Below are 27,619 nucleotides of genomic sequence, written 5' to 3' on the forward strand. Positions count from 1 at the left end.
TGCCATGTTGCCCAGGCTGGTCTTGAACTCCTGACCTCAAGTGATCCGCTCGTCTCGGCCTCCCAAAGTGCTGGGATTACAGGTGTGAGCTACTGTCCCCAGCCAAAAGGAAAAGTTTTAGTGTAGTAACCCTTCAGGACTAGGGACCTCGGGCCTCAGCCTCAGGCTACCTGGGTACTTTAGGAAGGAGGCCACCCAGGCCCATGGCTACTCCTTGCCACAGGGAGCCCTGCACACAGATGTGCTGCTGATGGCTAAGCTCTCGCTGCCAGCCAGAGGGAGGAGGGTCTGAGCCAGTCAGAAGGAGATGGGCCCGAGAGAGTAAGAAAGGGGGAAGAGGACCCAAGCTGATCCAAAAGATGGGTCTAAGCAGTCAAGTGGAGGAGGGTTCCAATCTGATGGCGGAGGGCCCAAGCTCAGCCTAACGAGGAGGCCAGGCCCACCAAGGGGCCCCTGGAGGACTTGTTTCCCTTGTCCCTTGTGGTTTTTTGCATTTCCTGTTCCCTTGCTGCTCATTGCGGAAGTTCCTCTTCTTACCCTGCACCCAGAGCTTCGCCAGAGAAGACAAGGGCAGAAAGCACCATGAGTGGGGGCCCAATGGGAGGAAGGCCCGGGGGCCGAGGAGCACCAGCGGTTCAGCAGAACATACCCTCCACCCTTCTCCAGGACCACGAGAACCAGCGACTCTTCGAGATGCTTGGACGAAAATGCTTGGTGAGCTGGGGATCTCCTGCCCCCGCCCCGTCCCCACCGTTTCTTCCTCTTCCTCTCCTCCTTCTCTCTCTTCCCCTCCTCCAGCTCCTCCTTTCCCTCTCCATCATCTCCTCTCCTAGAATCTCCCGTCATCATCCACCCTTCCCAGGAAGATCTCAATGTCTACTTGCCTTCCCTCTGGCTGCAGCTCTTCCTTCGGGCCCATGACTGTCACGAGGCAGGAAGGACCAGGTCTGGCTCCAAGACCTTGTGGCTACCCCTGACCAGACTCCACTGACCCCTGCTTTCCCCTCCCAGACACTGGCCACTGCAGTTGTTCAGCTGTACCTGGCGCTGCCCCCTGGAGCTGAGCACTGGACCAAGGAGCATTGTGGGGCTGTGTGCTTCGTGAAGGATAACCCCCAGAAGTCCTACTTCATCCGCCTTTACGGCCTTCAGGTGACCCCCCCCCACCCCCGACTGGACTTGCAAGCCAGTTCTCAACCCGCAAACCCAGATCTGTGTCCATATGTGTCCATAGCTTCAAGACCTCAGACCTGATCAGTGAATCCCTGAGCCCCAGAACCAAAGACTCATCCAGATGGCAAACTCTGGCTTGCCTTTCTAAGTCTGCAATGACTGGCCCCAGTCTCCATATCAAGACCTCTAAAGCCCCCAGTATTAGTCTGCTGCCTAAGCCTAATCTTTTCCACAAATTCCAATAAATGAGCACTGTATTTGTACCTGAACTTCAAATCTATTCTAAACTCAACATTTTGCATCCCAGGAATCTCTCATCAAAACTCCTGAACCCCAGATGTTTCCCAAGCTCCTAAGTCATAAATCTGTTCAACAAAACCCAAAGTTGAATATTCCATTGATCCCTGAACTCCAAATCTGTCCTTCTAAATCCACAGCACAGACCCCAGAATTCCCATATTAAAATTCCTGCACACTCAAATACCGAGGTAGTTCTTAAGCAAAAAGCACAATCCCCTGACCTGAACTTTCTAGGTTTAAGCCCCAAATTCATCCTTTTAAACCCATAAAGATGGACCCAGAATAACTTCCAGATCCCAAGGCTATCAAATATTCACCAAACTCCTAAACCATAACTCTCTCCACAAACCCCAAATTGCACTTACTTTAGCTCGACTCCCCGCGAAACTCCCAAGTCTATGTGTCTGAACTTCAAATCTCAACTCCAGCTCCCAAATACTAGAATCCTACCTGTCATGAATTGGGGCTGGGGTGGCGGGGAAGGGCATGGATTGAATCTATGAATGAGCCTCAACTTCCTAAGACTAGAGTCCTAAATTATGAAATTCAAGCCCCCAAGTCCCAGATCTAGGGCCCCGAACCCCAAATCCAAACCTCTCACAAAAGTGTATGGCTCCCAGACTATACCCCACAATCCACACTCTTAGACCCCAACTCTCTGGTGCTGAGCTGAAAATCTCCAAACCAGACTATGAGGCCCCCAAATCCAGACACCCTGCTCCCTGCCCAGCTAACAAAAGCCTGCCACCCCCGGCGTGCCTCAGTGCCACTGTGCCTCCCACCCTACACCTCTCCAGGCTGGTCGGCTGCTCTGGGAACAGGAGCTGTACTCACAGCTTGTCTACTCCACCCCCACTCCCTTCTTCCACACCTTTGCTGGAGATGTAAGTGACCAACCAGCCCTCGGGCCTCACTTGGGGTGTGGAGAGGAGATGGGAAAGTTGCGGGGGACCTGGGAGGCGGCTGACCCCAAGGTATGTGCAGGACTGCCAAGCGGGGCTGAACTTTGCAGACGAGGATGAGGCTCAGGCCTTCCGGGCCCTGGTGCAAGAGAAGATACAAAAAAGGAATCAGAGGCAAAGTGGAGGTGAGGAGGCCACAGGGGAGGAAAGGAAGTTGGGCAGAGGTGAGTGCAAGCATGGGGAACTAGAAAAGTCCCCTCTCATGGTCCTGGCTCCCAATCCATCTATCCACAGACAGACGCCAGCTACCCCCACCACCAACACCAGCCAATGAAGGTGAGTCCTCTGATGCAAGTAGGGGTAATAAGGGGCTAGCCCAGGAACCTGTGGCAGGGTTGTGATAGCTCTCTACACATTCCATCTTCCCAGAGAGAAGAGGAGGGCTCCCACCCCTGCCCCCGCACCCAGGTGGAGACCAAGGAGGTGCGTGTTGATTCTTCCCTGTCTCTGGATGGATGGGGAAGAGTGGATGGCGGAATGAGGAGTTGGATGGGTGCGTAAGTGGGTGAATGGATGGGTAGATGGATAGGTATGTGGATGGACGAGCGGGTGCATGGATGTGTGGGCTGATGGATGATGGGTGGATGGATTGGTGGTAGATGGCTGAGTGGAGGGATGAATTGACAGGAGGATGAAAGTCTAAGTAGATAGATGCATAGGTGAATGGGTATGTGGATAAATGAATGAAAAGGTAGATGGATGACTGAGTAAATTAATCAATGAGTGAATGAATGAACAGTGAATAAACAACTAAATGACAAATTTCAGTCAGTGAAGAAAGCATGATTGAATGAATAAATGAGTAAATGAATATTTTAACAAATTCATTAGTCAATGAGCCAGTGAATGATAAAGCATGCGGGAATGAAAACATGAATGAATCAGTGAATGTATGAATGGTTTGTGGGATCCACCCACTTCTCCATAGACCCTACTTGAACCCTTCACCCACTACCTCCATGACCATCCAACACACACACAGATTTCCCCCAAGGCTTCCGTTTCTTGCCCCTGTGCTTTGGTTGGTTGGTAAGTGGGTCAATGGGCCAACCACCCTATTTTCCCCACAGGCCCTCCAGTCGGTCCGCTCTCCCTGGGGCTGGCGACAGTGGACATCCAGAACCCTGACATCACGAGTTCACGATACCGTGGGCTCCCAGCACCTGGACCTAGCCCAGCTGATAAGAAACGCTCAGGGAAGAAGAAGATCAGCAAAGCTGATATTGGTGCACCCAGTGGATTCAAGTGAGAACCACTCCCCAGTGGACCCACAGATTCCTGGGGGCAGAGGGGCACATGAACAAGTGGACAGCTGAGTGGATGGAAGGATGGGCAGATGGCTGGGTGGCTGAGTGGGTAAATGGGTGGTTGGATAGGTAGGAGGTGTGGGGCTGGGTCTAGGGAGAGGTAAATAAGGCACCAAGGGTACAAAATTTAAGGAGGCACTCACTCTCAGAGGCATGAAACTGTAATTCCTGACTCTGAGAGTGAGTGACTCACTTAAATTTTGCACCCTAGGCACCTGACTTGCCTCACCCTGGGCCCACTCTGGGTGGGCTGTTAGGAGAGCAGGTGGGTGGGCAGGTGAATGAATGGGTAGATAGATGAGGTAGATGATGGATGAGAAGGGCTGGTGGGTAGGTGGGTGAGCGGATGGGTGGATGGATGGATAAATGAATGGATGAATGAATGGGTTGAAGAATGAATGGATAAGTGGTTGGACGGACAAATTTATGGGTGGATGGGTTGACAGGAGGTGCGTGGATAGATGGATGGGTGAGTGGATAGGTCTGTGGACAGATTGATATGCAGGCTGATTGGCTCACAGACAAGGTGGATGGGGATGGACAGGTGGACAGATATATGGATGAATGGACAGTTCAATGGATAAGTGAACAGAAGTGTGTGGTTGCATGGGTAGAAAAATGAGTGGATGGATAGATGGAAAGGTAGGCACATGGGTAGGTGGATGGGTAGATGGACAAGTGTGTGTGAGGACAGACTGGTGGACAAATTGGTGAACAGACATATGTGGGCAGATAGTTGCAGAGACAGATGTATGGACAGATCAGTAGTCCAACAGATGAATGTGAATGAATAGGTGAACAAATGCATGGGTGAATAGATGGGGAAAGAGGGATGGGTGGATGGATCAACACCACAAACTATGGAGCCCTTCTAATTCCATAACTCCTGCCTATACTCATTCACTCATTCAGTCCCATTCATTAATTCTGGCCCCTCAGAGTCTCTTTGGGCAGGAGAGGGCAAGAGGGTTTCACTATGAAGAGAGGGAAGGAAGGGCAGTGAGGATTCACTGGAGTCTCTTCACCTCTCCCAGGCATGTCAGCCACGTGGGGTGGGACCCCCAGAATGGATTTGACGTGAGTAACTTCAGAGACTCTTGGACTCTACTAAACTTCCACCCACCCTTCCAAAGACCACTGCTGAGACCCCACCCCCAGACCATGCCCTTCCCACACCCCTCTCAGATCCCTTGCTGGGATGGACCTAACGACAATCCATGTCACTTCTTTCCTCGCCTCATTCCTCTACTCCCGCCCCTGGCCTTTTTCCTCCTGGGCAGGTGAACAACCTCGACCCAGATCTGCGGAGTCTGTTCTCCAGGGCAGGAATCAGCGAGGCCCAGCTCACCGACGCCGAGACCTCTAAACTTATCTACGACTTCATTGAGGACCAGGGTGGGCTGGAGGCTGTGCGGCAGGAGATGAGGCGCCAGGGTGAGCCCCTGCTTCCATATGCTCCCTTCTCTAGCCCTAGCAGCTCATAGCTAAGAGATTCACTAAGTCACTCAGTCCTTATGGGAGCACCTATACTGCTTCAGTAAGGAGTTGGTCAGTGGGGGTACCCATTTTACAAATGAGCAAAACTGAGGTTCAGAAGAAATCAATGAGAGTTACAGCTATGTGTTATACCCCCTCCACAGAGCCACTTCCGCCGCCCCCACCGCCATCTCGAGGAGGGAACCAGCCCCCCCGGCCTCCTATTGTGGGGGGTAACAAGGGTCGTTCTGGTCCACTGCCCCCTGTACCTTTGGGGGTTGCCCCACCCCCACCAACACCCCGGGGACCCCCACCCCCAGGCCGAGGGGGCCCTCCACCACCACCCCCTCCAGCTACTGGACGTTCTGGACCACTGCCCCCTCCACCCCCTGGAGCTGGTGGGCCACCCATGCCACCACCACCGCCACCACCGCCACCGCCGCCCAGCTCCGGGAATGGACCAGCCCCTCCCCCACTCCCTCCTGCTCTGGTGCCTGCTGGGGGCCTGGCCCCTGGTGGGGGTCGGGGAGCGCTTTTGGATCAAATTCGGCAGGGAATTCAGCTGAACAAGGTGAGGACAGGCAGGATGGAGGATTGGGGGTCTGGGACTCTGGGGTGTCCCGTCTAAGTCAGGATACTGGGGGGCTGAGGCCAGGACTGAGGAGAGTGCCAGGCCTTAGGGATTCAGTGATAGGGTTGAAAGGTTGGTGGGAAGCCTTGAAGGGGACTGGAGTGTGTGGGAGAGAAAATATTGATGGAGGGGTGGGGAGAAATGCTCCTTTCCCAGGCCCTGAGCCCTCTGTGCTGATCCCTGCCTGCTGCAGACCCCTGGGGCCCCAGAGAGCTCACCACCTCAGAGCTCAGAGGGACTGGTGGGGGCCCTGATGCACGTGATGCAGAAGAGAAGCAGAGCCATCCACTCCTCCGGTGAGCTGATCCTGCCAGGGCCTCAAACCTGGCTCCCAGGGCTAGCACTGGCCTCAAAACAATCCCAGCAGTCACCACAAATAGTGACATCAGCCCCATCTGTTTGACAGCATTAACATGAATCTTGTGTCAGCCTCCTTTTTGACAATGTTAACATTAAGTCATTATGTGACAATAATATAATTAACTCCAACTTTGACAGTAATATTAACATTAATGCCAGGGTGTGTCCACAATATTAATGTCATTCCCACATGTTCAGTACTATTAACATCAGCTGGCCGGGTGCGGTGGCTCATGCCTGTAATCCAGGAATTTTGGGAGGCCAAGGCAGGAGGATCACTTGAGCCCAGGAGTTCGAGACCAGCCTGGGCAATATAGTGAGACCTCGTTTCCATAAAAACTAAATTGAAAAAAAGGTAGTCGAGCATAGTGGTGTGTGCCTGTGGTCCCACCTACTTGGGAGGCTGAGGTGGGAGGATTGCTTGACCCTGGGAGGTCAAGGCAGCAGTGATCCATGATTGTGCCACTGCACTCCAGCCTGAGTGACAGAGATCCTATCTCAAAAAAAAAAAAAAAAAAATTAACCCATTATGTGATGACAATATTATGAAGAACACTATTGTTGACAATAATATTAATTTTAATTCCATGTATTAACAGATTACATTAACTCATTATGACATAACCTAATTTAATCTTTTAAAAAATTTTTTTGAAACAGAGTCTCGCTCTGTGTCCCAGGCTGGAGTACAATGGTGCAATCATGGCTCACTGCAGCCTCAACCTCCCAGGCTCAAGCGATCCTCCCGCCTCAGCTCCCAAAGTAGCTGGGACTACAGGTGTGTGCCACCATACCTGGCTAATTTTTGGTGTTTTTTTGGTAGTGATGAGCTCTCACTACCAAGCTCTCACTACTCTGATGTTGCCCAGGCTGCTCTGCAACTCCAGGGCTCAAGCGATCTGCCCCGCCTCAGCCTCCCAGAGTGCTGGGATTACAGGCATGAGCCACCAGGACTGGCTGTTAACCTAATCTTTTTATAATAATGTTACTATTACTCTCTTAATCTGTCAGCAATACTGTCACTAATCCATTATATGATGCAAATATTAGTATCAACCTACTATAGGAACTTCATCTTTCGACAACGATTTTTTTTTCTTTTGAGACGGAGTCTTGCTCTGTCACCCAGGCTGGAGTGCAGTGGCGCGATCTTGGCTAACTGCAGCATCTGTCTCCTGGGTTCAAGTGATTCTCCTGCCTCAGCCTCCTGAGTAGCTGGGACTACAGGCGCGCCACTACGCCCAGCTAATTTTGATGTTATTGTCATTAACCCCATTATGTGTCAAAAATATTAGCGTTAACCAGACAGGAAGCAATAATATATTATCACACCTTTGCTGATATTATTTAAATTCAACCTATTATGTGATAAATAGGTTAACATTAACCCTTTGTTTGACAATATCTCGACTAACCACATTTTTGACAACATAAACTTCAACTCCAACTAGAACTCAGACCCCAACTATAATCCCTCTCTTGTCCCAAATGGAAACTCTAACTTGCCCTCCTCTAGCATGAGACCTCAGAACTCCAGGGTCCAGTCCTCACCTCCCAGGCCCTATGAAGCCCCCCACCAACCTCCCAGGGCATCTTATCCTTCTTTTTCCCTCCAGACGAAGGGGAGGACCAGGCTGGCGATGAAGATGAAGATGATGAATGGGATGACTGAATGGCTGAGTTACTTGCTGCCCTGTGCTCCTCCCCGCAGGACATGGCTCCCCCTCCACCTGCTCTGTGCCCACCCTCCACTCTCCTCTTCCAGGCCCCCAACCCCCATTTCTTCCCCACCAACTCCTCCAATGCTGTTATCCCTGCCTGGTCCTCACACTCACCCAACAATCCCAAGGCCCTTTTTATACAAAAATTCTCAGTTCTCTTCACTCAAGGATTTTTAAAGAAAAATAAAAGAATTGTCTTTCTGTCTCTCTATAAATCTCAGTCTGTTTACATTCCAAATGTGGGAATGGGGTCCCTTTCCCCCAAGTCCCTTTTATTCATTTATCCCATTTTATTTATTTAGCCTTACATGTATATATTCATTCATTCATTTATTCCCTCAGTCATTTAGCCTGTATTTCTTTGTTTCCTTCTGCCCCTCTGTCTTTCAACATTTATTGCCAGGTACTATTTTAGGGGCTAGGAATCAAGAAGTGGAAAAAAAATAGACAAGAATTCCTGCCCTTAGGGGGTGAAATCCACATTCTAGGGGAAGAGACAGACAAGAAACAAGAAATCAAACAGAAATAAAAGATAGTTGCAGATCATGATAAATGCTGTGGAGTGGTAAGGCAGAGATACAGATGAAACAACATTCAGATGGAGCAGTCAGGGAAGGTCACTTGGAGTAGGTGATGGTGGTGCTGGACCTAAAGAGAGAGAAATGTCGGCCCAGTTAATATTTGGGGAAAAGGGGTTCCAGGCTGAGGGAGCAGCCAGTGCAAAGGCCCTGAGGTGAGAAAAGGCTTGGCATGAGGCCAGATGTCATGCATTTAATTATTTTTTTAAAAAATCATTCAATCGGCTGGGTGCAGTGGCTCATGCCTGTAATTCCAGCACTTTGGGAGGCCGAGGTGGGCGGATCACCTGAAGTCAGGAGTTCGAGACCAGCCTGGGCAACATGGTGAAACCCTGTCTCTACTAAAAAATACAAAAATTAGCTGGGTATGGTGGTGCACACCTGTAATCCCAGCTCCTAATGGGGGCTGAGGCACGAGAACTGCTTGAACCCGGGAGGCGGAGGTTGCAGTGAGCCGAGATCGTGCCACTGCACTCTAGCCTGGGCAACAGAGCGAGACTCCATCTCAAAAAAAGAAATCATTCAATCAACACAATACTAGATTAAGAGCAGCATACTCAATGAGCAGACCTCCCCATTCTCCATGCCCATAACAACTCACACACCAGGATCTTGATGGGCAGGATCCCCCTCATTTTTAAAATTTGGCTCTGCCCAGTTCCCAGTTCAAATCAAGCACTGGCCAATTGCAATGGAAAAGGCAAAGACTTAATAATCAGACAGATCTGCTCTAGAACTCGGGAAAGATGCCTCACCTCTGAGCTTTGGTTTCCTCATCTATACAATGGAGGTAACTGATTTCCAACTGAGATCCCACTGAGTCACCTCTCTGCCTCCTCCAGGACTTGCTCTCCCAGAAACAAAGGAGTAACTCAAAAGCGTCCTTGGCGTTTACAGCTATTTCCAAGGGCATAATTAGAAACTGTTGCACATCAAAGCCTAGAATTGAGCTCCCTGCCCCTTCCAATTTCTGAAATCTGGTGAATTCGAGATCTCAGACATCCTACCTTTAGAGGAGGAGAAAAGGAGAAAGGTAGTGGGGAGGAAGATAAAGGTGAGGGAGACTCCAGAGAGGGCAGGCTTCTTCTGTCTGCAAGAGCAATGGAAGAATTTTTAGGTGGAAAGGGGAACTCCCCCAAGCTAGAGAAGGAGGGAGTCTCAGATTTCCTTTAATTCATTATTCTTTACCCCACAACACCACTCCCCACCCCACCCTGATCAGGTCCCCAGATGGGCACCGAGTCTAGGAAGGATCCATCAGTATCATTTATCCCTACTCCCAGTCCCCCACAGAAATCTTAGAAATCCAGTGTTCTGGTTGGCCGGGCGCGGTGGCTCATGCCTGTAATCCCAGCACTTCGGGAGGCCGAGATGGGTGGATCATGAAGTCAAGAAATAGAGACCATCGTGGCTAACATGGTGAAACCTCATCTCTACTAAAAATACAAAAAATTAGCCGGGCGTGGTGGCACATGCCTGTAGTCCCAGCTACTCAGGAGGCTGAGACAGGGGAATTGCTTGAACCCGGGAGGCAGAGTTGCGGTGAGCTGAGATCACGCTACTGCACTCCAGCCTGGGCAACAGGGCGAGACTCCGTCTAAAAAAAAAAAAAATGTGGTACACACAATGGAATACTATTCGGCCATAAAAAACAATGAAATCATGTCTTTTGCAGCAACATGGATGAAACTGAAGGCCATTAATTTGAGTGAAACAACTCAGAAACAGAAAGACAAATACTGAATCTTTTCACTTGTAAGTGGGAGCTAAATAATGTGTATACATGGACATAGCATGTGGAATGATAAACAACAGAAACTTGGAAGGGTGGGGAGGTGGGAAGGAAGTAGATGATGAGGAAATTACTTAACGAGTACAATGTGCATTATGCAGGCTATGGATGCAGTAAAATGTCTGACTTTACCACTACACAATGTATCCGTGTAACAAAATTACACTTGTGGCCCGGCGCTGTGGCTCATGCCTGCAATCCCAGCACTTTGGGAAGCCAATGCACATTATTCAGTTGATGGATACAGTAAAATGCCTGACTTCACCACTACACAATGTATCCATGTAAAAAAATTACACTTGTGGCCTGGCGCTGTGGCTCATGCCTGTAATCCTAGCACTTTGGGAGGCCAATGTACATTATTCAGATGATGGACACAGTAAAATGCCTGACTTCACCACTACACAATGTATCCGTGTAACAAAATTACACTTGTGGCCTGGCATGGTGGCTCACGTCTGTAATCCGAGCACTTTGGGAGACCAAGGCAGGTGGATCACTGGAGGCCAGGAGTTTGAGACCAGCCTGGCCAACGTGGTGAAACCCCATCATCTCTACTAAAAATACAAAAATTAGCCAGGTGTGGTGGCACATGCCTGTAATCCCACCTACTCAGGAGGCAGAGGCAGGAAAATCACTTGAACCCGGGAGGCAGAGGTTGCAGTGAACCGAGATCACGCCACTGCACTCCAGCCTGGGCGACAGAGTGAGACTCTGTCTCAAAAAAAAAAAAAAAAATTACATTTGTACCCAATAAATTTATACAAAACAATTAAATGCTTCTGAGATCTGGCTAAATGGTTGCTCAGCCTGCATTCTGGTTCCACATGTAGGTCTGCTTGTGAAAACTCATTACAGTGTTCACCCCTGGTCTGTGTACCCTTCTGTATTTGTGTTACACTCCAATCTGAGGTTTACATTACAATAGGTCAAACCTGTGAAGCTTGCAATGAATAAAACCTTATATTGGCTCCGGCACTGGGCAATGCAGTAATCATTAAATTAATGCTGAATGAACAGACAAATGGCTGGGAGTGGGACACGGTAGCAATAAGATGGCCTCTTAACTTCTGAGGTCTCCTGAAAAAGTGCTAGTCCAGAATGATTAACTTTCCAGATGAGCAGGAGACACCCACCCCAAGGTCACTTACTGGAGGTTTTACAGACCAGTTGAAGAAACTGCCTAAGATCAAGTAATTTAGTAAATGGCAGAGCCTGGATATGAGTCCAGGTAGTCAGGCTCCAGAATCCAGGCTTTTGCCCACCACTTTGTAGTGTTTGGGGGCACTACTGGCGACAGACCCTTTTGTCTCCCCCTCAGATCCAGACAGGCAGAGGTCCTGTCTTAAATCACTCTTGTGGGTTGGACAGGTCTCCTGGACACCCGGGAGTGGGAGAGCCCTGCTGCCCGAGGAGACTGGGGGTACATGAGGATGAGCATCTGACTCTGCTTGAGAAGGAATAAGGGAGGGAAGGGGATGCATGGTGGGACTTTCCCTCCTGTCTGTCCCACTCAGGGCAAGCTAGGGCTGACGGAACCTCAGACCAGCCAGTCACTTCTTAATGAGCTCACAGCTGGACTGGCAGGCAGACAGAATATCCGTTTGGTTAACTGTGTAACTGTTTGGTTGACTACAGAACTCATGGAGTGACAGGGAGAAGGGGCAATTTGAGGACGTGACGGCGCAGTTTCCTGAACATCTAACTGAATGACAGCCTGCCTAGGACTGGCTGGGGCTGGTAGCCTGACAGTGGAAAAGACAGGCAGCCTCCTGAGGACCTTGCAGGCTGGCTGACTGATGGCCCGTGGTGCTACTGCCTGCCTGGGTGGCCGGATGTTGTGAATGACTATTGTCAGGAATCACAGCTGGCCTGGGGGAATGTCTAGATGTTATACTGTCGGGCACCGTGTAAAGGAGGGCCACCTGGGGAAACTTCAGGCTGACTGATCAACAGATCCGTGGCTGCTTGCTAGGCAGCTGTATCTGGTGATCAACTATCCACGCTGCTCGAATCACAGCATGCTGGAGGGCCTGGCTGGGTGCTCTGACTGACTGATCACCTGACAGACGGTGCGGTCAGTCGGATGCTGAGAATGACTGACGATGTGACGAGGGGCGGATTGAACGAGTCACAGGCCAGCTGGCCAGGAGCAAAATCGGCATAGCTGTCTGACTCGATGGCTGTACGTGGTTACGGACTGTCTGCCCTGATAGAATCTCAGCTTCAACGCATCAGAGGAGACTGACTGACCAATGGTGGGGATGAGTCGCCTGAGAAATGACAGACTGGCTGACCCACTGACAGGTGGTGTGGAGGCTTAATCGTACCTCTAGTTGCTGTGACTATTTGCTTTGAGGGCCTAGCTGGGTGTTGTGACTGATCGTGGTGTGAATGAGAAGTAATCTGAGGGAAAGACAGTGACCAACTGATAGTGCCCGACAGGGCTGTATTAGATGCTGACAGTGACAGCTTGTCCCGACCTAATCACAGCCCGCCTGGGGGCATGGCTGGATGTTGCAGTCTATGAGAGGATTTAGCCAGGGAGAATCGCAGCTGGTCCCAGGGCTATGGTGGGTGGAGAGGAGGACTGACTGATCTGCTGACGACGTGAGGACAGGATGGTCTTAGGGAATGATAAGGCTGGCTGGCTAACAGTGCTGTCTGCCTGCCTCCAGGGAGTTGCCGCTGGCCAGGGCACAAATGGAAGCCAGTATTGACTGCCCGGAAGTGTGGAGGGGGCCGGGAGTCTGACTAGGCACCTGTCTGGGGTGACCGCCTGAGAGGTTGGATGTGGCACTAGTCCACCTGGGAGCCCCGGCCTGCCTGGGGTTAAAATGAGACGACGGGCTGACTGACGGTGATAACAGGGAGTATGACAGGACTGAGGAGCCACTGCGACTGGCTGATAACGTGATTGGCTAGCAGTGTGACAGACAGACCAGCGCACCGGCAGGGCCTCGGGCAACTTTAGCTACCGCCGCTGTCGCTCCCGCTGCCGCCGCCGCCCAGACGCACTCTGGGAAAGCGCGGCGAGCACCCGCCTCCGGGACCGAGCCGGACGGCAGGGAGGGGTTCGGTCACGGCTCTCCGGTTGGTCCGCGCGGGTGCTGCGAGTCGCGAGCCGCGGCCAATAGGCTGCGCGTTCCCGGCCACGCCCGCGCGAGCGCTCTTCTCGCGAGGCCGGGTAGGCCCGAATGTCGTTAGCCGTGGGGAAAGATGGCGGAAAATTTAAAAGGTGAAGCAGTGGAGGCAGAGACGCGGGCCCGCTTGCCGGGCCGGGTGGGCTGGAGGGGTGGCGTCGCCGGCTCGGGGCCCCGGCGTCCGAGGCCCCGGCGCCGGGAGCCGGAAGCTCGGCGCGGAAAGGATGGGGCTCGGGGAGCGCGGGCCTGGTGCGCGGGGCTGGGCGGGGCTCAGGGGAGGGGGCGCGCGCCTCGGAACGCAGCGGGCCTGGGGCTAAGTGGGGACGCAGGAGGGGGGCGCGCGCTGCAGATCGCGGCCGGACCGGCGCGCGCACGCGCGGGGGCTTGTCGGGGAGGCCGCGCCCGCGCGCGGGAAAATCGGCCCCCGGTGACCGTTACCCATTCGGTGTCCACGCGAGACGCCGGAAGGGGAGGGAAGATAAGGGGGACAGACCCCCCCCTTCAGAGTGCGGGGACAGGGAACTCTTCTGGGGGAACGTATCGCCTCTCGGCGTGATGGGGGAAGGGTTTGGAATAGAGGATCCCCCAGAAGAGGGAAATGGGGCCTTCCTAATAAGGACAGCTGGACTCCCCCATGTGCAGGGAAAGAGGGGTGACTCAGTTATGTTGGGGGGCCCCTCTATGTGACGAAAGCCACAGGGAGGATGGGTTCCACAAGTGGGGGGACCTCTGAGGGGTTCAGGAGAGTCCACCTGTGGCCAGTTCCGGAGCCAGCAGCTGGAGGTGTTAATTGGGACCACTTAAGTGGGGTTTCAAATGCAAGTGAAGGAAGGGGTTTGCGAGGACAGGCTGTAGGGAGAGGAAAGCGTGGGCACAGGCGGGCTCAGTCTCCACTTGGTCTTACCTAAGTAGGGGGGCTAGGACTTGCACACGAAATAATTTTGAAAAGCTCTTGTACGTTTTTAGGTTGACATCTAGAGTTTAAGTGTGATTTTTGCAATGGGAGGCAGAAAATATTAAACATTTTAAAAAGATGATATAGGATGAGGACTGACTACTCTTGGAATGTTTTGAGACATGATTTGATAAAATGGCTTCTAAAGCACATTGATTAAGAATGTGCCTTGAATCAGAAAGAAATCTGTTTTTTAAAATCCGTGTGTCTTACAAAATTTTGGCAGCCCCAGAAATATACCAGGTATATTTAAAATAATCAGTGTCACTAATCTGTACTGCTTTGCGTATAAATTCAGAGCATAACCCTTTGGATGAGCTTTACTCTTCACAGAAAGATGGATGAGACAGAAAGTCAAAATGCAGTGTGAAAAAATACACCTTGTGGATTTAAGGCACCCAGATTGATCATTTAAGGAGCCTTCCTGTAATGTAGTATCATTCCACAATCTCTTGCTCATAATTCCGAAATCTAAAAAGCCCTGAAAACTGAAATCCTTCTCTTAAATTTGGCACCATTTATGGCAAAAGTAGATTATAAAGTGGAACTCTTCTGTGAGGCTATTTTATATCTCTCTTTCTCCTATTTAATGTGGGAAATTCATACTTTTGCTGTAGGACAGTTAATGCATTTGATTATAGCTTGATGTCCCCTGGCCATGCTGGGGGTGTTAGGTGATGTATGGGATATCCTAGAACTAGTCTTGTAAAATCTAAAAAATTTTGAATTCCAGAACACATCTGGCCCAGGAGTTTGAGATAAGGGATTAAAGACCAGTCTTTCCAGTTACGCCTTTGTTTGGTGCCCTGGAGGTTTTAATCTTGTCCTCCCATCCGCCCCACCTCGGGGCATTGCATCCTACTGAGATGGGGGGTTGTTCTCTTTCTTTTGCAAAGTGGAGAGAGGGGTGATCAGGTCCTGAACCCAAAGCAGGTTTGCAGGCAGTTTTAGGAAGGACATGGAGTTTGAAGCTCTGGAAATAGATTCCTTTAGGACAATTCATGTTGCAAACCCCTCTTAGAGGTCTGCTGCTCCAGGGGCAGCTTTGGGCAGTGAGCACTGGGGTTCAAAGCACATTTCTGTTGTAGAACAGTCTCAGCACTGGGGAAGGCCTGTGGATTAAATTTCCCTGACTCTTAGGCAGTCTTTGGGATGTCCCAGGGAGGATTTGGGGTCCCTTTTGACTCCTGGCCTAGTCAGGCTGCCCAGTAATAGTTCTTTCTGCCCCGCTTGATCCAGGCTGCAGCGTGTGTTGCAAGTCTTCTTGGAATCAGCTGCAGGACCTGTGCCGCCTGGCCAAGCTCTCCTGCCCTGCCCTCGGTATCTCTAAGAGGAACCTCTATGACTTTGAAGTCGAGTACCTGTGCGATTACAAAAAGATCCGCGTGAGTCTGGGGTGACCATGCCTGGGAGGGGACAGGTCACAAGGAAGTTAGTGTCCTGCCCTCTTGTCCCCAACTGCCCACATCTGTTTCCAAAGGGAATTTTCTCCTCTGACCCTGAAAAAACAGGATGAACAGACCCTTTTATCCCTATGTTACAGATAGGGAAACTAAGTAGCTTTCTGGGCAGGAGCCGGAATGAATTCCCAAATAAATCTCTTCCCATCTCTCTAGGAATACAAAGTAATTGCAAAGATTGAGATGCTGAACCCTGGAGTGGAAATGTCAATAGCTAATGGCTATTGAGCACTTTCAGTGTGCCAGGCGTTTCCTCTCGGAAACTCATTTAATCCCCTAACAACTGTGAAATGGGGACAGTTATTGCCAGAAGGGAGAGTGGCAGGATGATTAGGAGAACAAACTGGAGTCAGCATGCTTGGGTTCCAGTCCTGGTTGTGTTACCCCAGGCTACCTACCCAAACCCTCAGTACTTCATTTTCCTTGTCGTAAAAGAGGGATAACTAGGATCATCTACCTCATGTGGAGTTGTGATGATTAAGTTAGTTAATAATACATGTAAGCTGCCTAGAACAGGCAAGGACTTGTCAGGGTCCAGGTGAGCCATGGTGGTGGCAGTGACGATGGTTTGTCACTGGACGTATTTTGAAGGTGTGGCTAACGGGATGTGTGGAGGGTGGGTGTCGGAAGTGTGAACAAAAGAGGAGTCAAGGAGGACTCCAGGAGTTCTGGTCTGAACAGCTAGAAGGGAGGGAGCTGATGATGGGGAAGACCAAGGAGGGGAGTGGGTTTGGGAGATTAATTAAAAGTTGGAACAGTTTGGACAGACAGTAAGGGGGAGAGGAGGATTTGAACCTAGTAATCCTCACTCTAGAGCCCATGCTTTTTAACCACCGCATGAAGTCATTCCAGAAAAGGGGTGGGGTGGGGTAGGTGTTACCCATCAGCTTTGGGATGGAAGCCCCATGAAGGCTGGCCCAAAGATCTCACCACTTACGGTACCCCCGTCCCCCTACCCACCCCCAACAGGAACAGGAATATTACCTGGTGAAATGGCGTGGATATCCAGACTCAGAGAGCACCTGGGAGCCACGGCAGAATCTCAAGTGTGTGCGTATCCTCAAGCAGTTCCACAAGGACTTAGAAAGGGAGCTGCTCCGGCGGCACCACCGGTCAAAGACCCCCCGGCACCTGGACCCAAGCTTGGCCAACTACCTGGTGCAGAAGGCCAAGCAGAGGCGGGCACTCCGTCGTTGGGAGCAGGAGCTCAATGCCAAGCGCAGCCATCTGGGACGCATCACTGTAGAGAATGAGGTGGACCTGGACGGCCCTCCGCGGGCCTTCGTGTACATCAATGAGTACCGTGTTGGTGAGGGCATCACCCTCAACCAGGTGGCTGTGGGCTGCGAGTGCCAGGACTGTCTGTGGGCACCCACTGGAGGCTGCTGCCCGGGGGCGTCACTGCACAAGTTTGCCTATAATGACCAGGGCCAGGTGCGGCTTCGAGCCGGGCTGCCCATCTACGAGTGCAACTCCCGCTGCCGCTGCGGCTATGACTGCCCAAATCGCGTGGTACAGAAGGGCATCCGATATGACCTCTGCATCTTCCGCACGGATGATGGGCGCGGCTGGGGCGTCCGCACCCTGGAGAAGATTCGCAAGAACAGCTTTGTCATGGAGTACGTGGGAGAGGTAGGGAGATGGGACCCGGTGTGTGTGTATGCAGCTCTTCCCACCCTGTGTTCGTAGTGTACACCCAGCTCTCCTCACTGTGTGTCTGAAACTCCCTGCTTTCCCTATGAGAAAGGCCTGGGAGACTGATCTGAGTGTCACAGGGACATTGGGCAGGGGCTAGTATTCCAAGCTGGTACACACCAGCATGGCCATGCTGGTGGTTACAGGAACACCGAAATACTTCTGCACTGGATTGACTTTATCAGGGTACTTAGCAAAGAAGAAAAGTGGGAGCTGAGATCCAGGCAGCCTTAGCATTCCTTGTAACAGGCCATGTGGTCTGGCATAGGGCTGCATCAGCTGGAAAGGCACTTCCTCTTCTCATTTCACAAGGGCCCATCTTATCACCAAGCAGTATCTGCCTGAGGAGCATTGTTTTACTAGCCTGCACAGAAGGAACGCAGTCTGGAGTAGGATGAGACATGCCTTAGACAAAGGTTGGCTAACTCCTTTAGACTTTCAGGACACTGGGGAAGGCCGAGTGTATTAGGCAAGCCAGCCATTGTAAAAACAACCCCCTCATCTTAGTGACTTTGCACATTACAAGTTTGCTTGCTCATGGAACAGTCCATTGGGGGGGTTTCAGTGGGTATCCTTTCACACAGCAACTGGGACACCTAGGCTCTTTCCCTCCTGTGCCTTTGCTGTGCCTTGAAGCCTTGGAGTCACCACTAGATCCTCAGCATTGCCAGGCAGGCGGGCCAAGTGGGGGATAGAAGGGGCCCATCCTAGTGGGCCAGGCCTAGATGCAGCACCCATCACTTCTGCCCATGCTCCACTGGCTGGAACTGAGTCACTGGCCTTACCTCCACGCAAGAGAGGCAACGGGATGTGCTTTAGCCATATGCCCAGCTGCACAAGGCTAAAGCACAGCCATAACTAGCAACTAGATAACTAGCAAGTATCTACAACAGAAAAATGTCACATTCTAAGATGGGATGCAGTTAGCATTTGGGATGAGATGATTTTTTGTTATGTAGAACTGTCTCATGCATTGGGGGACATTTAGCATCCCTGGACCTTGACCATTTAAATCCATGAGTGTGTCCTGTCATAGTGACAACCCCAGATACCTCTATATATAGCCATAGGTCCCTTAGGGGTGTGATATAGTTGGAAAGTGACAGAAACTGGCCTGAGGAACACTCACATGAGGGTGTCCACACTGTAGCACTGATACTGATGATAAGGAGAGGCTCCTGCCCTGAGAAACTGTAGAGAGGGTCACATCCGACAGGGACAGAGACAATCTTGGGTAGAACAATCTACACCACAGAGGACCCTGACAGTCTGGGCAAAGAGACCAGCCACACCCTGTCCAGATAACCCTGCTGGCCTGCTGGAGGAGATGTCTACATGCCACAGGACCTGGCCATCTGGAAGGAGGAGGGGGGAGGTGTCCACACCCTGAGGGCTCCTGACAGTGGGAGGGGGAAGGAGTCCTGATAATCTGCAGGAAGTCCATGTCCCACAGTGACCCCAGTGACCTGGAGGAAGAGCTTGTGCTCTCCACACTCTAGAGGACCTGGTGGTCTGACTTAGGAAGTGTTCACACCCATGTTGTCATGACAGGAAAAAGAAGTATCCTCACCCCAGAGGGATCCGGACAGCCTGGAGATCTAGTCTACACCCAAGGGCACTCTGACAGTATCGGGGAAAGTGTCCATGCCCTCAGTGTCCTGACACTCTGTAGGAAGTGTCCAGAGGTTGAAGGAATCCAAACTCTCTGGAGGAGATGTCCAGACCCCACAGGACCCCGACAGTCCACCGTCCTAGGGGCTGCACAGAGCAGGAAGTATCTCAGCCTCACTGTACTGGCATCTGGAGGAAACACTGTCTACCACACAGGGTCCTGACAGTCGAGGAGGAAGACTACACCCCAAGGGCAGCCTCAGACCCTCCTGGGCCTGAGACTTTTCTGGCTGCTCTTCCTTAGTGTCTTTAATCCTCCCAGGGATCCTCTCAGCCCTGTCCTCACCCTTCCTGCTCTCCACACATTCTTGCTGCACTATTTCCTGACCGCCCTCCAGCACCCTCAGACCCATGGGTCCTCCTGATGGTGCCACAGGCCTCTGGAAAGAGCCAAACTCATCTTCCCGCATCCCCCTCTGAAGAGACAGTATAGCAAATGGTTAGGAGGGTGGACTCTGGATCCTGACTGCCCGAGGCTGAATCCCATCTCCACTACTCATCAGCAATCACTAAACTCTGTGCCTGCATTTACTACTCTGCAAAATGGGAACAATAATAGCACTCACCTCACACACTTGTTACAAAAATTAAATGAGTTACTATGTATCAAGCACTTGGAAAAAGCACTTGAACAGTGTTCAGTACACAGTAAGTTTGATACAAACGTTATCAGCATAGTCCAAACTTCAGCAAATCCAAAATGTCTGGAAGACCAAGTTTTTTTGTAACCCATCTGGCTACAGGACCCAGCCTGACCGGATAGGGTCCTATTTGTAGTCTTTATTTATCCTACTTGGGGTAATAGTCATACATTTCATTGCAGCAGTTCTAATTTACTTGATTCTGTAGTGCCGTCCCAGATGCTGCCAGGGTGTTACGGAATCAAGGGCCTATCTGCACACCATGCTATCTACTGTCCTTCTTCAGCTGGGACATGTACTGACAGTCTGTACCAAGAGCTCCCTCCAAGGGAGCTGCCCTTCCCTCCTTTGCAGCCTCCCACATTGGGTCAGAACTTTCACGTTCCTGCAGAACATTCCCATCCTCACCCAAAAGACAATGCCAGCCTATTTTATCCATTCTAAAACATGCATTTTCTTCCTATTTTAACATTCGGAAATGAAGATGTCTTAATTAAATCATGGTGTATCATTTATAATTAACAGCAGTTTTTCCTTTCTTGGTAAAGGGCACATAAAATTAAGGGTGTGCCTTACATTTATAACTGGTCCTCATAACCACTCCTAACATTGCTCACTCTCCTATCAGAAACAGGAACACCTTTCACGTCCATGATCTTGTATGGATCTTTACAACAGCCCCTGTCAGGTTGGGATTTTGTCACTGTCATTCCCATTCTGCAGATGAGAAAACTGAGGCCCAGAGAGGTGGAATAACTTGATTAAAATCACAAAAGTAGTACAATGGATAAAAAAATAAAGGCCCAAATAATGTCTAAAACTGGTACCCTGCCAGGCTGTAGTTTTTTTTGTTTTTTTTGTTTTTTTTTTTTTAGCTGAGGAAACAGGCACAGAGAGAACATTCAGGATCCCATATCCAGGAGGGGGCAGAGCAGCAGCTGACTCCAAGTCTTCTAGTTCCCATTCACGTCAGCACCCTCTCAGAACTGCCAGCTTACAGCCTGCCTTTTCCGTTCATTCTGGAGAGCTGTTAGGGAGCAGAGACAGGCTCATCTGTTCCCAAGCTTTCAGGGTTGACCAATCATTAGAGAATGGGACTGAAAAGAAGACGAGAAGGAACCAGGAAGTGTTTGTGCCCTGGAGGGCCTGCAGTATGACTCACTCCTGGTGAGACTGGGAGAGCAGGTAGTGGCAGAATAGGCATGAAGATGGAGACCAGGAAGGATGTGCACACTCCTCCTGGCTCAAGGAGGGCCTACGGTGAAAAAGATGGCTTATACCCCACCCACTAGGCCCGTGAGCCTGGGAGAGGCTGCCCTTTGATCCCAGGACTTGATCAGACAAGTGGCCAGCTTTTGAGGTAGGGGAGGAACGGGAAGCTTGGAAGGCTGCCCAGAGAGGTCCCATCTGTTTGAGCTGATGCCACAAGGAAGAAAGACTGTGTGTTCTCCAGGAGGTGAAGGGAGACTGATCTTGACATATTCCACCCTCATGTTGTGGCCCTTAGGAGAGAGTCCCCACTCTTCCACCAGGTGGTAAAGTCCTTTTATGATCTGCAGCTCGTTTTAGAGAATCTGTCTCTTCTCCATTCCCCCTCAAGCCCTAAGCACTGTTTTCCTGATCACAGTCTTACACTGTGGGTGTCTGAATCTGTCTCTCTGTGACCAGACTTTGACCTCTTGAGGGCAGGGACCAATCCTGGTTCCTGTGTATCCCCTACCCACCTGTGACCCCTGAGAATGGGGACCGGGCCTGGTCCCTGTGTCTCCCTGATCAGACCGTGAGCCCTGCATGCTGGGACTGGACACAAGGAAGTCCTCAATAAAAACCCTGGCAAGGGAGCCAGGTTCCTCAAGGAGCAGAACTGGAGCACGGGGCAGTGGGTAGTGTGGCCCGAGGCAGGGTAAATCTTGGTTTCCTCAAGGCATTGTTAGCCTTTGGCATGGAACACAGCCTTGAGGGGACAGCCAGGGAGAACACCAGTGTGGCCATCCTGGCTAAGGAGATGGATTCCCAAGTCAGAAGGGCATGGTCACCGGCCCACATGAGGGTGAGCAAGGAAGGAAGCCCGAGAGGGGTCTCTGGAGAAGAGAGGGGAAGGAAGAAGTGTGGCGGGGGAGTACTGGAGCTACCTGGAGGGCCGCCACTTGGACAGAGGACAGGCTGCTAAGCCAGGAAGCAGAATCAAAGTAAACAGCAGTCCCCATGTGTCTTCCTGTGTGCTGTGCACTGTCCTTGGCTGAGGTACAGTGGGACCCCCATCCAAGGAAGGGCCTGGTCAGCTACGCTTGGGGATTGCCAGGAGGCTGCCGTTGCTGGCCTCAGGGAAGAGGGGCCATGGGGCCGGAGAGGAGAGATTTGTTGGGGTGGATTGGGAGGCAAGGACAGGCTGGGGCTGGGACGGCAGCAAAGCTTCCCGTTTCCTAGGACAGGTAGGGAACCAGCTGGGGAGGAGGCACCCACTGCCGTCTGAAGCACCAGCTGGCACCGCGCAGCCCTGGGCCGAGGGAGAGCTTCTCTCACTGTGCTCTCCCTTCATCTTTCTTCCTTCTCTGCTGCTGTCTCTGAAGTGTGTGGCCTCAGCCTCTTTCTGGCTCTCTGAACCTGGGCCTCCCTCTGCCTCTGCCTCCACCTCTCTTGTCTGAGGCCCTTGCCCCCTTTCCCCATGGCCTGGGTTTCTTCTTCCCCTCTCTCCACGCCCTCCCTGCTGGGTCCTGCACGGGCTCAGGCTCCCTTGCCTGGATCAGTAAGTATCTCTCCCTGTGGCACCCTGGGTCACTTCCTTTCTTGCCCTTGCTTTGGTCTCTCCTGATCACCTTCCTGCTCCGTCCCAAGGCACTGGAGGCTCCAGGGGTTCTTGGGCAGCTCTTGCTGGGTGGTGGCAGGAGGTGCTCGCGTGGCCCCAGTTGGGCCCTGCGGCCAGGCCAGCCTGTGCTCACCTCCAGGGACTCCTCCTGCTAGCCAGAGGCCTGAGGCGGGCCAGGCAGTTGCCAGCTGAGGCTCAGCTCCTCAAGAAGGGCCGACAGACTCTCTGCGTCACTGTCCATGTGTGTCCACGGGCAGGGGTGCCTCCTGCTCCCTGTCCTTCAGAGGTCAGGAGCAGTGCTGGCTTTCCTGAGCCTTCGCGGCCAATCTCCCCTTACCCATGGCCCTTTCCCTAGATCATTACCTCAGAGGAGGCAGAGCGGCGGGGCCAGATCTACGACCGTCAGGGCGCCACCTACCTCTTTGACCTGGACTACGTGGAGGACGTGTACACCGTGGATGCCGCCTACTATGGCAACATCTCCCACTTTGTGAACCACAGTGTGGGTACCCCCGGCAGGCGGGCAGGGGGTCAAGAGGGGCAGGCTGGGGCCCCTCCTCACTCTCCCAACTGTTCTTTCTTGCCCAGTGTGACCCCAACCTGCAGGTGTACAACGTCTTCATAGACAACCTTGACGAGCGGCTGCCCCGCATCGCTTTCTTTGCCACAAGAACCATCCGGGCAGGCGAGGAGCTCACCTTTGATTACAACATGCAAGGTGGGGGTGGCAAGGGACTGGGGGCAGGGGCGCACTGTGACTTGGGACACAAGGACCCCTCCCGAAGGCACACCAGTCACTCAGAGAACCAAGGAAAATTCTTTACCGGGAGCTTTAAGATGCTCTTCCTGACTCCCAGTCCCCCATTCGGACTACTAGACCCCTGCCAACCCATCGAGTCCCCTCATTCCCAGCCCCTGAACCCTAACCCTGAGGCATTCATACCAACTTCTCCCAAGATTCCTAGAGAGTTAAGAAACTCCTGACTCCAGTCTTGACTGAGTTTCCCTCATCCCCCAGCCCCTCCCCACTCCTAGCTCCCTTTGGCCTTCTTCATCCCAAGCCTCTGGACACCCTTGTGGCCACCAGCCAGTCCCCTCCTTGATAAGCTAGCCACCTCTGAGACCCTCACGGGCAGGTCTTTGGCAGGAGAGTTCAGATGTACCTCTGGATGCCCAGGTGGCCCTCTATTCCTGCCCCTGCCCCCCCACGCCCGCACCTAAAACGACCTTCCTGGTTCCTTGAAGGCTCCCTGCCTCCCCCAGCATTCCTCAACCCCTGGCCTGAACAACCTCCAGTGCTGAGCCCTGGCCCCAGCCCCAAACCACCAACCCTAAGATCTCCTCCCAACTCAAATCCCAGAGTTGCTCCCAGCCCCGAAGATCCTTGGTCTCATGGTATAAAGGGTAGTGGGACCCTTCATCCAGGCCTTCTAACAAGTCCCCTGCCTCCTTCCCTGCCTTCCTCCCTCCCTCCTTCTCCCCCTCCCTCCCTGCCTCCTTCCCTCCTCTCCTCCCTGGCTGTGACTCCACAGTGGACCCCGTGGACATGGAGAGCACCCGCATGGACTCCAACTTTGGCTTGGCTGGGCTCCCTGGCTCCCCTAAGAAGCGGGTCCGTATTGAATGCAAGTGTGGGACTGAGTCCTGCCGCAAATACCTCTTCTAGCCCTTAGAAGTCTGAGGCCAGACTGACTGAGGGGGCCTGAAGCTACATGCACCTCCCCCACCGCTGCCCTCCTGTCGAGAATGACTGCCAGGGTCTCGCCTGCCTCCACCTGCCCCCACCTGCTCCTACCTGCTCTACGTTCAGGGCTGTGGCTGTGGTGAGGACCGACTCCAGGAGTCCCCTTTCCCTGTCCCAGCCCCATCTGTGGGTTGCACTTACAAACTCCCACCCACCTTCAGGAATAGTTTTTCAACATCAAGACTCTCTGTCGTTGGGATTCATGGCCTATTAAGGAGGTCCAAGGGTGAGTCCCAGCCCAGCCCCAGAATATATTTGTTTTTGCACCTGCTTCTGCCTGGAGCTTGAGGGGTCTGCTGCAGGCCTCCTCCCTGCTGCCCCAAAGGTATGGGGAAGCAACCCCAGAGCAGGCAGACATCAGAAGCCAGAGTGCCTAGCCCGACATGAAGCTGGTTCCCCAACCACAGAAACTTTGTACTAGTGAAAGAAAGGGGGTCCCTGGGCTACGGGCTGAGGCTGGTTTCTGCTCGTGCTTACAGTGCTGGCTAGTGTTGGCCCTAAGAGCTGTAGGGTCTCTTCTTCAGGGCTGCATATCTGAGAAGTGGATGCCCACATGCCACTGGAAGGGAAGTGGGTGTCCATGGCCCACTGAGCAGTGAGAGGAAGGCAGTGCAGAGCTGGCCAGCCCTGGAGGTGGGCTGGGACCAAGCTCTGCCTTCACAGTGCAGTGAAGGTACCTAGGGCTCTTGGGAGCTCTGCGGTTGCTGGGGGCCCTGACCTGGGGTGTCATGACCACTGACACCACTCAGAGCTGGAACCAAGATCTAGATAGTCCGTAGATAGCACTTAGGACAAGAATGTGCATTGATGGGGTGGTGATGAGGTGCCAGGCACTGGGTAGAGCACCTGGTCCACGTGGATTGTCTCAGGGAAGCCTTGAAAACCACGGAGGTGGATGCCAGGAAAGGGCCCATGTGGCAGAAGGCAAAGTACAGGCCAAGAATTGGGGGTGGGGGAGATGGCTTCCCCACTATGGGATGACGAGGCGAGAGGGAAGCCCTTGCTGCCTGCCATTCCCAGACCCTAGCCCTTTGCGCTCACCCTGGGTCCACTGGTCTCAAAAGTCACCTGCCTACAAATGTACAAAAGGCGAAGGTTCTGATGGCTGCCTTGCTCCTTGCTCCCCCACCCCCTGTGAGGACTTCTCTAGGAAGTCCTTCCTGACTACCTGTGCCCAGAGTGCCCCTACATGAGACTGTATGCCCTGCTATCAGATGCCAGATCTATGTGTCTGTCTGTGTGTCCATCCCGCCGGCCCCCCAGACTAACCTCCAGGCATGGACTGAATCTGGTTCTCCTCTTGTACATCCCTCGACCCTATGCAGCCTGGAGTGGGCATCAATAAAATGAACTGTCGACTGAACAAACCAAGATGTGAGGTGCTTGTGTGGGTGGGGGTTGAGGGGATAGAGGCTGAGAGCTGGGTTTGCCCAGGAACATGTTCCTCAAACCTCAGCCATTTGACTCTAATCCTCACAATTACAGCCCCCACAGCATATCACTTACACCATCATCTATATAACATCTTGACCTAAAATAAGTTTGTTTTATACTTAAACTTTAAAATGCACTTAAGGCTGGGTGTAGTGGCTCACATCTTTAATCCAAGCACTTTGGGAGGCTGAGGCAGGCAGATCGCTTGAGCTCAGGAGTTCGAGACCAGCATGGGCAACGTGGTGAAACCACGTCTCTGCTAAAAATTTAAAAATTGGCCAGGTGTGGGGGCATGTGCCTGTAGTCCCAGCTACTCAGGAGCCTGAGGTGGGAAGATTGCTTGAGCCTGGGAGGTGGAGGTTGCAGTGAGCTGAGATCTCACCACTGCACTCCAGCCTGTCTGTCTCCAGAAAAGAGCCAAACCCTGTCTCAAAACAATGCAATTAAATTGACTGGTTTAGACTGGCCATAACTGGTTTTGACTGGACTTGACCGATCTTGACCTGTGTTGGCTGACTTTGACTTGTCATGACTAGCTGTGACTGGTGGTAGCTAGCCGTGACTGGCCTCGACTTGTCTTGACCAATCAGGACTGGCTTGGACTGGGATTGACCAGTTTTGACTGCTTAAACTTGCTGTGATCAGCCTGAACTGGCTTGGATTGGCCTGGACTAGCAGGGACTGAAATGGATTGGTTTTGACCAGCTTTGACCAGCCTTGACTGGTCTTGGCCTGCTGTGACTAACCTGGACCAGCTGTGACTGGCTGTGACTGTAATTGACTAGTTTGGACTGGCCATGACTGGCTTTGACCCATCCTGACCAGCCATGACCAGTGGTTTCTGGCCTTGACCAGCCATGATCTCTGGTAACTGGTCTTGACTGGCCGTGATTGGCTTTGACCAACTTAGACTAGCCATAACCAGCTTTGACCAGTCTTGACTGGCCATGATTGATGGTGACCAGCCATGACTGGTAGTATCTGGCTGAGACCCTGCCACCCCGTGCCTGACTAAGTGCCCAGGCCTCAGGGACTATACGGCACTGGGGGGGTGGGGGGGAGGGTAGGAGGAGTGGAGCAAAGTGGGGAGGGAGAAAACCAAATTCGCTGCTGTCTAAATGGAAAAACCATAATCACTTGCCATAAGCAAACAAAAATAACTAGAGAAATACATCAATGGAAAGGTTAAAATGTGATAATATTCTAGCTGGACCTTCCCTGCTCTTAAAGGCTTTGAACCCAAAATCTGCCTCCAGCATTCAAAATGAAAAGTTTGTGTGTGCTGGGGAAACTTTTTCTGCAAATATTTATTGAGCACCTAATACGGTGCCAGGGTATAAAGTGGAGAACGAAGACCACATTTCAGATATACTTATTCATTTTCATCATCTCTCAACCTGAAAGGGAGCCAGTGCTCTTTGTTTTTGCTCAGAGACCTCACGTGCTGTGACACAGATACCCAAATATTTCAAAGACCTCATACAGAGGTGACAGGATCCCAAAAGCCCAGAGACCTCATACACAGGGTACCCAGGACATACACAGGGCACCTAGGGTATAAGGCCTTATAGACCATATACCCAGAGTATTGACCCCAAACTTCTCAGAAACCTCATACCCTGGGATACACACCTACATATATCTCAGAGCTCTCATAACTGGACACACCGCAAGTAACAGGCTTCACTGAAACTATGGGCTACAGACCCTTAAACCGCTCTTAGACCTCACATATTGCCTCATATACTGGGATTCAGACCTCAAACACAT

At 52.0% G+C, this 27,619-nt stretch overlaps 2 protein-coding genes across 4 annotated transcripts; both read left to right on the forward strand.

The window, feature by feature from the left end:
* The first annotated feature begins 527 nt into the window (after positions 1-527).
* WAS (WASP actin nucleation promoting factor) lies at positions 528-8,145 on the forward strand. Of its 2 annotated transcripts, XM_054470604.1 has the most exons (12): positions 528-714; positions 1,012-1,152; positions 2,271-2,357; positions 2,458-2,560; positions 2,670-2,711; positions 2,805-2,858; positions 3,506-3,680; positions 4,777-4,819; positions 5,023-5,176; positions 5,383-5,789; positions 6,043-6,145; positions 7,826-8,145. In XM_054470604.1, exons 1-12 carry the CDS (start codon positions 583-585, stop codon positions 7,879-7,881), a joined length of 1,497 nt encoding a protein of 498 aa, XP_054326579.1. In that variant the 5' UTR covers positions 528-582; the 3' UTR covers positions 7,882-8,145. The 2 variants fall into 2 exon arrangements, with proteins under 2 accessions (XP_054326579.1, XP_054326580.1); XM_054470605.1 differs by lacking the exon at positions 2,271-2,357 and having other exon boundaries at positions 550-714; positions 7,826-8,132.
* Positions 8,146-12,555: 4,410 nt separating this feature from the next.
* On the forward strand, positions 12,556-25,782 carry SUV39H1 (SUV39H1 histone lysine methyltransferase). 2 transcript variants are annotated; one of them, XM_054470606.2, is made up of 6 exons: positions 12,556-12,607; positions 15,638-15,783; positions 16,828-17,490; positions 23,027-23,173; positions 23,260-23,389; positions 24,204-25,782. In XM_054470606.2, exons 1-6 carry the CDS (start codon positions 12,556-12,558, stop codon positions 24,335-24,337), a joined length of 1,272 nt encoding a protein of 423 aa, XP_054326581.1. In that variant the 3' UTR covers positions 24,338-25,782. The 2 variants fall into 2 exon arrangements, with proteins under 2 accessions (XP_054326581.1, XP_054326582.1); XM_054470607.2 differs by lacking the exon at positions 12,556-12,607 and adding an exon at positions 13,301-13,538.
* Positions 25,783-27,619: the final 1,837 nt, after the last annotated feature.

The sequence above is a fragment of the Pongo pygmaeus genome, chromosome X (assembly GCF_028885625.2).
Source record: "Pongo pygmaeus isolate AG05252 chromosome X, NHGRI_mPonPyg2-v2.0_pri, whole genome shotgun sequence".
Classification (NCBI taxonomy): Eukaryota; Metazoa; Chordata; class Mammalia; order Primates; family Hominidae; genus Pongo; species Pongo pygmaeus.

Excerpts from the sequence above, each read along its gene's own strand:
- WAS (XM_054470604.1), top strand. The coding sequence starts at position 583 with ATGAGTGGGGGCCCAATGGGAGGAAGGCCCGGGGGCCGAGGAGCACCA. Across the intron at positions 5,177-5,382 it reads GCAGGAGATGAGGCGCCAGG|AGCCACTTCCGCCGCCCCCA; the intron begins GTGAGCCCCTGC and ends CCCCCTCCACAG. Across the intron at positions 5,790-6,042 it reads AGGGAATTCAGCTGAACAAG|ACCCCTGGGGCCCCAGAGAG; the intron begins GTGAGGACAGGC and ends TGCCTGCTGCAG.
- SUV39H1 (XM_054470606.2), top strand. The coding sequence starts at position 12,556 with ATGGTGGGGATGAGTCGCCTGAGAAATGACAGACTGGCTGACCCACTG. Across the intron at positions 17,491-23,026 it reads TCATGGAGTACGTGGGAGAG|ATCATTACCTCAGAGGAGGC; the intron begins GTAGGGAGATGG and ends CCCTTTCCCTAG. Across the intron at positions 23,174-23,259 it reads CCCACTTTGTGAACCACAGT|TGTGACCCCAACCTGCAGGT; the intron begins GTGGGTACCCCC and ends TTTCTTGCCCAG.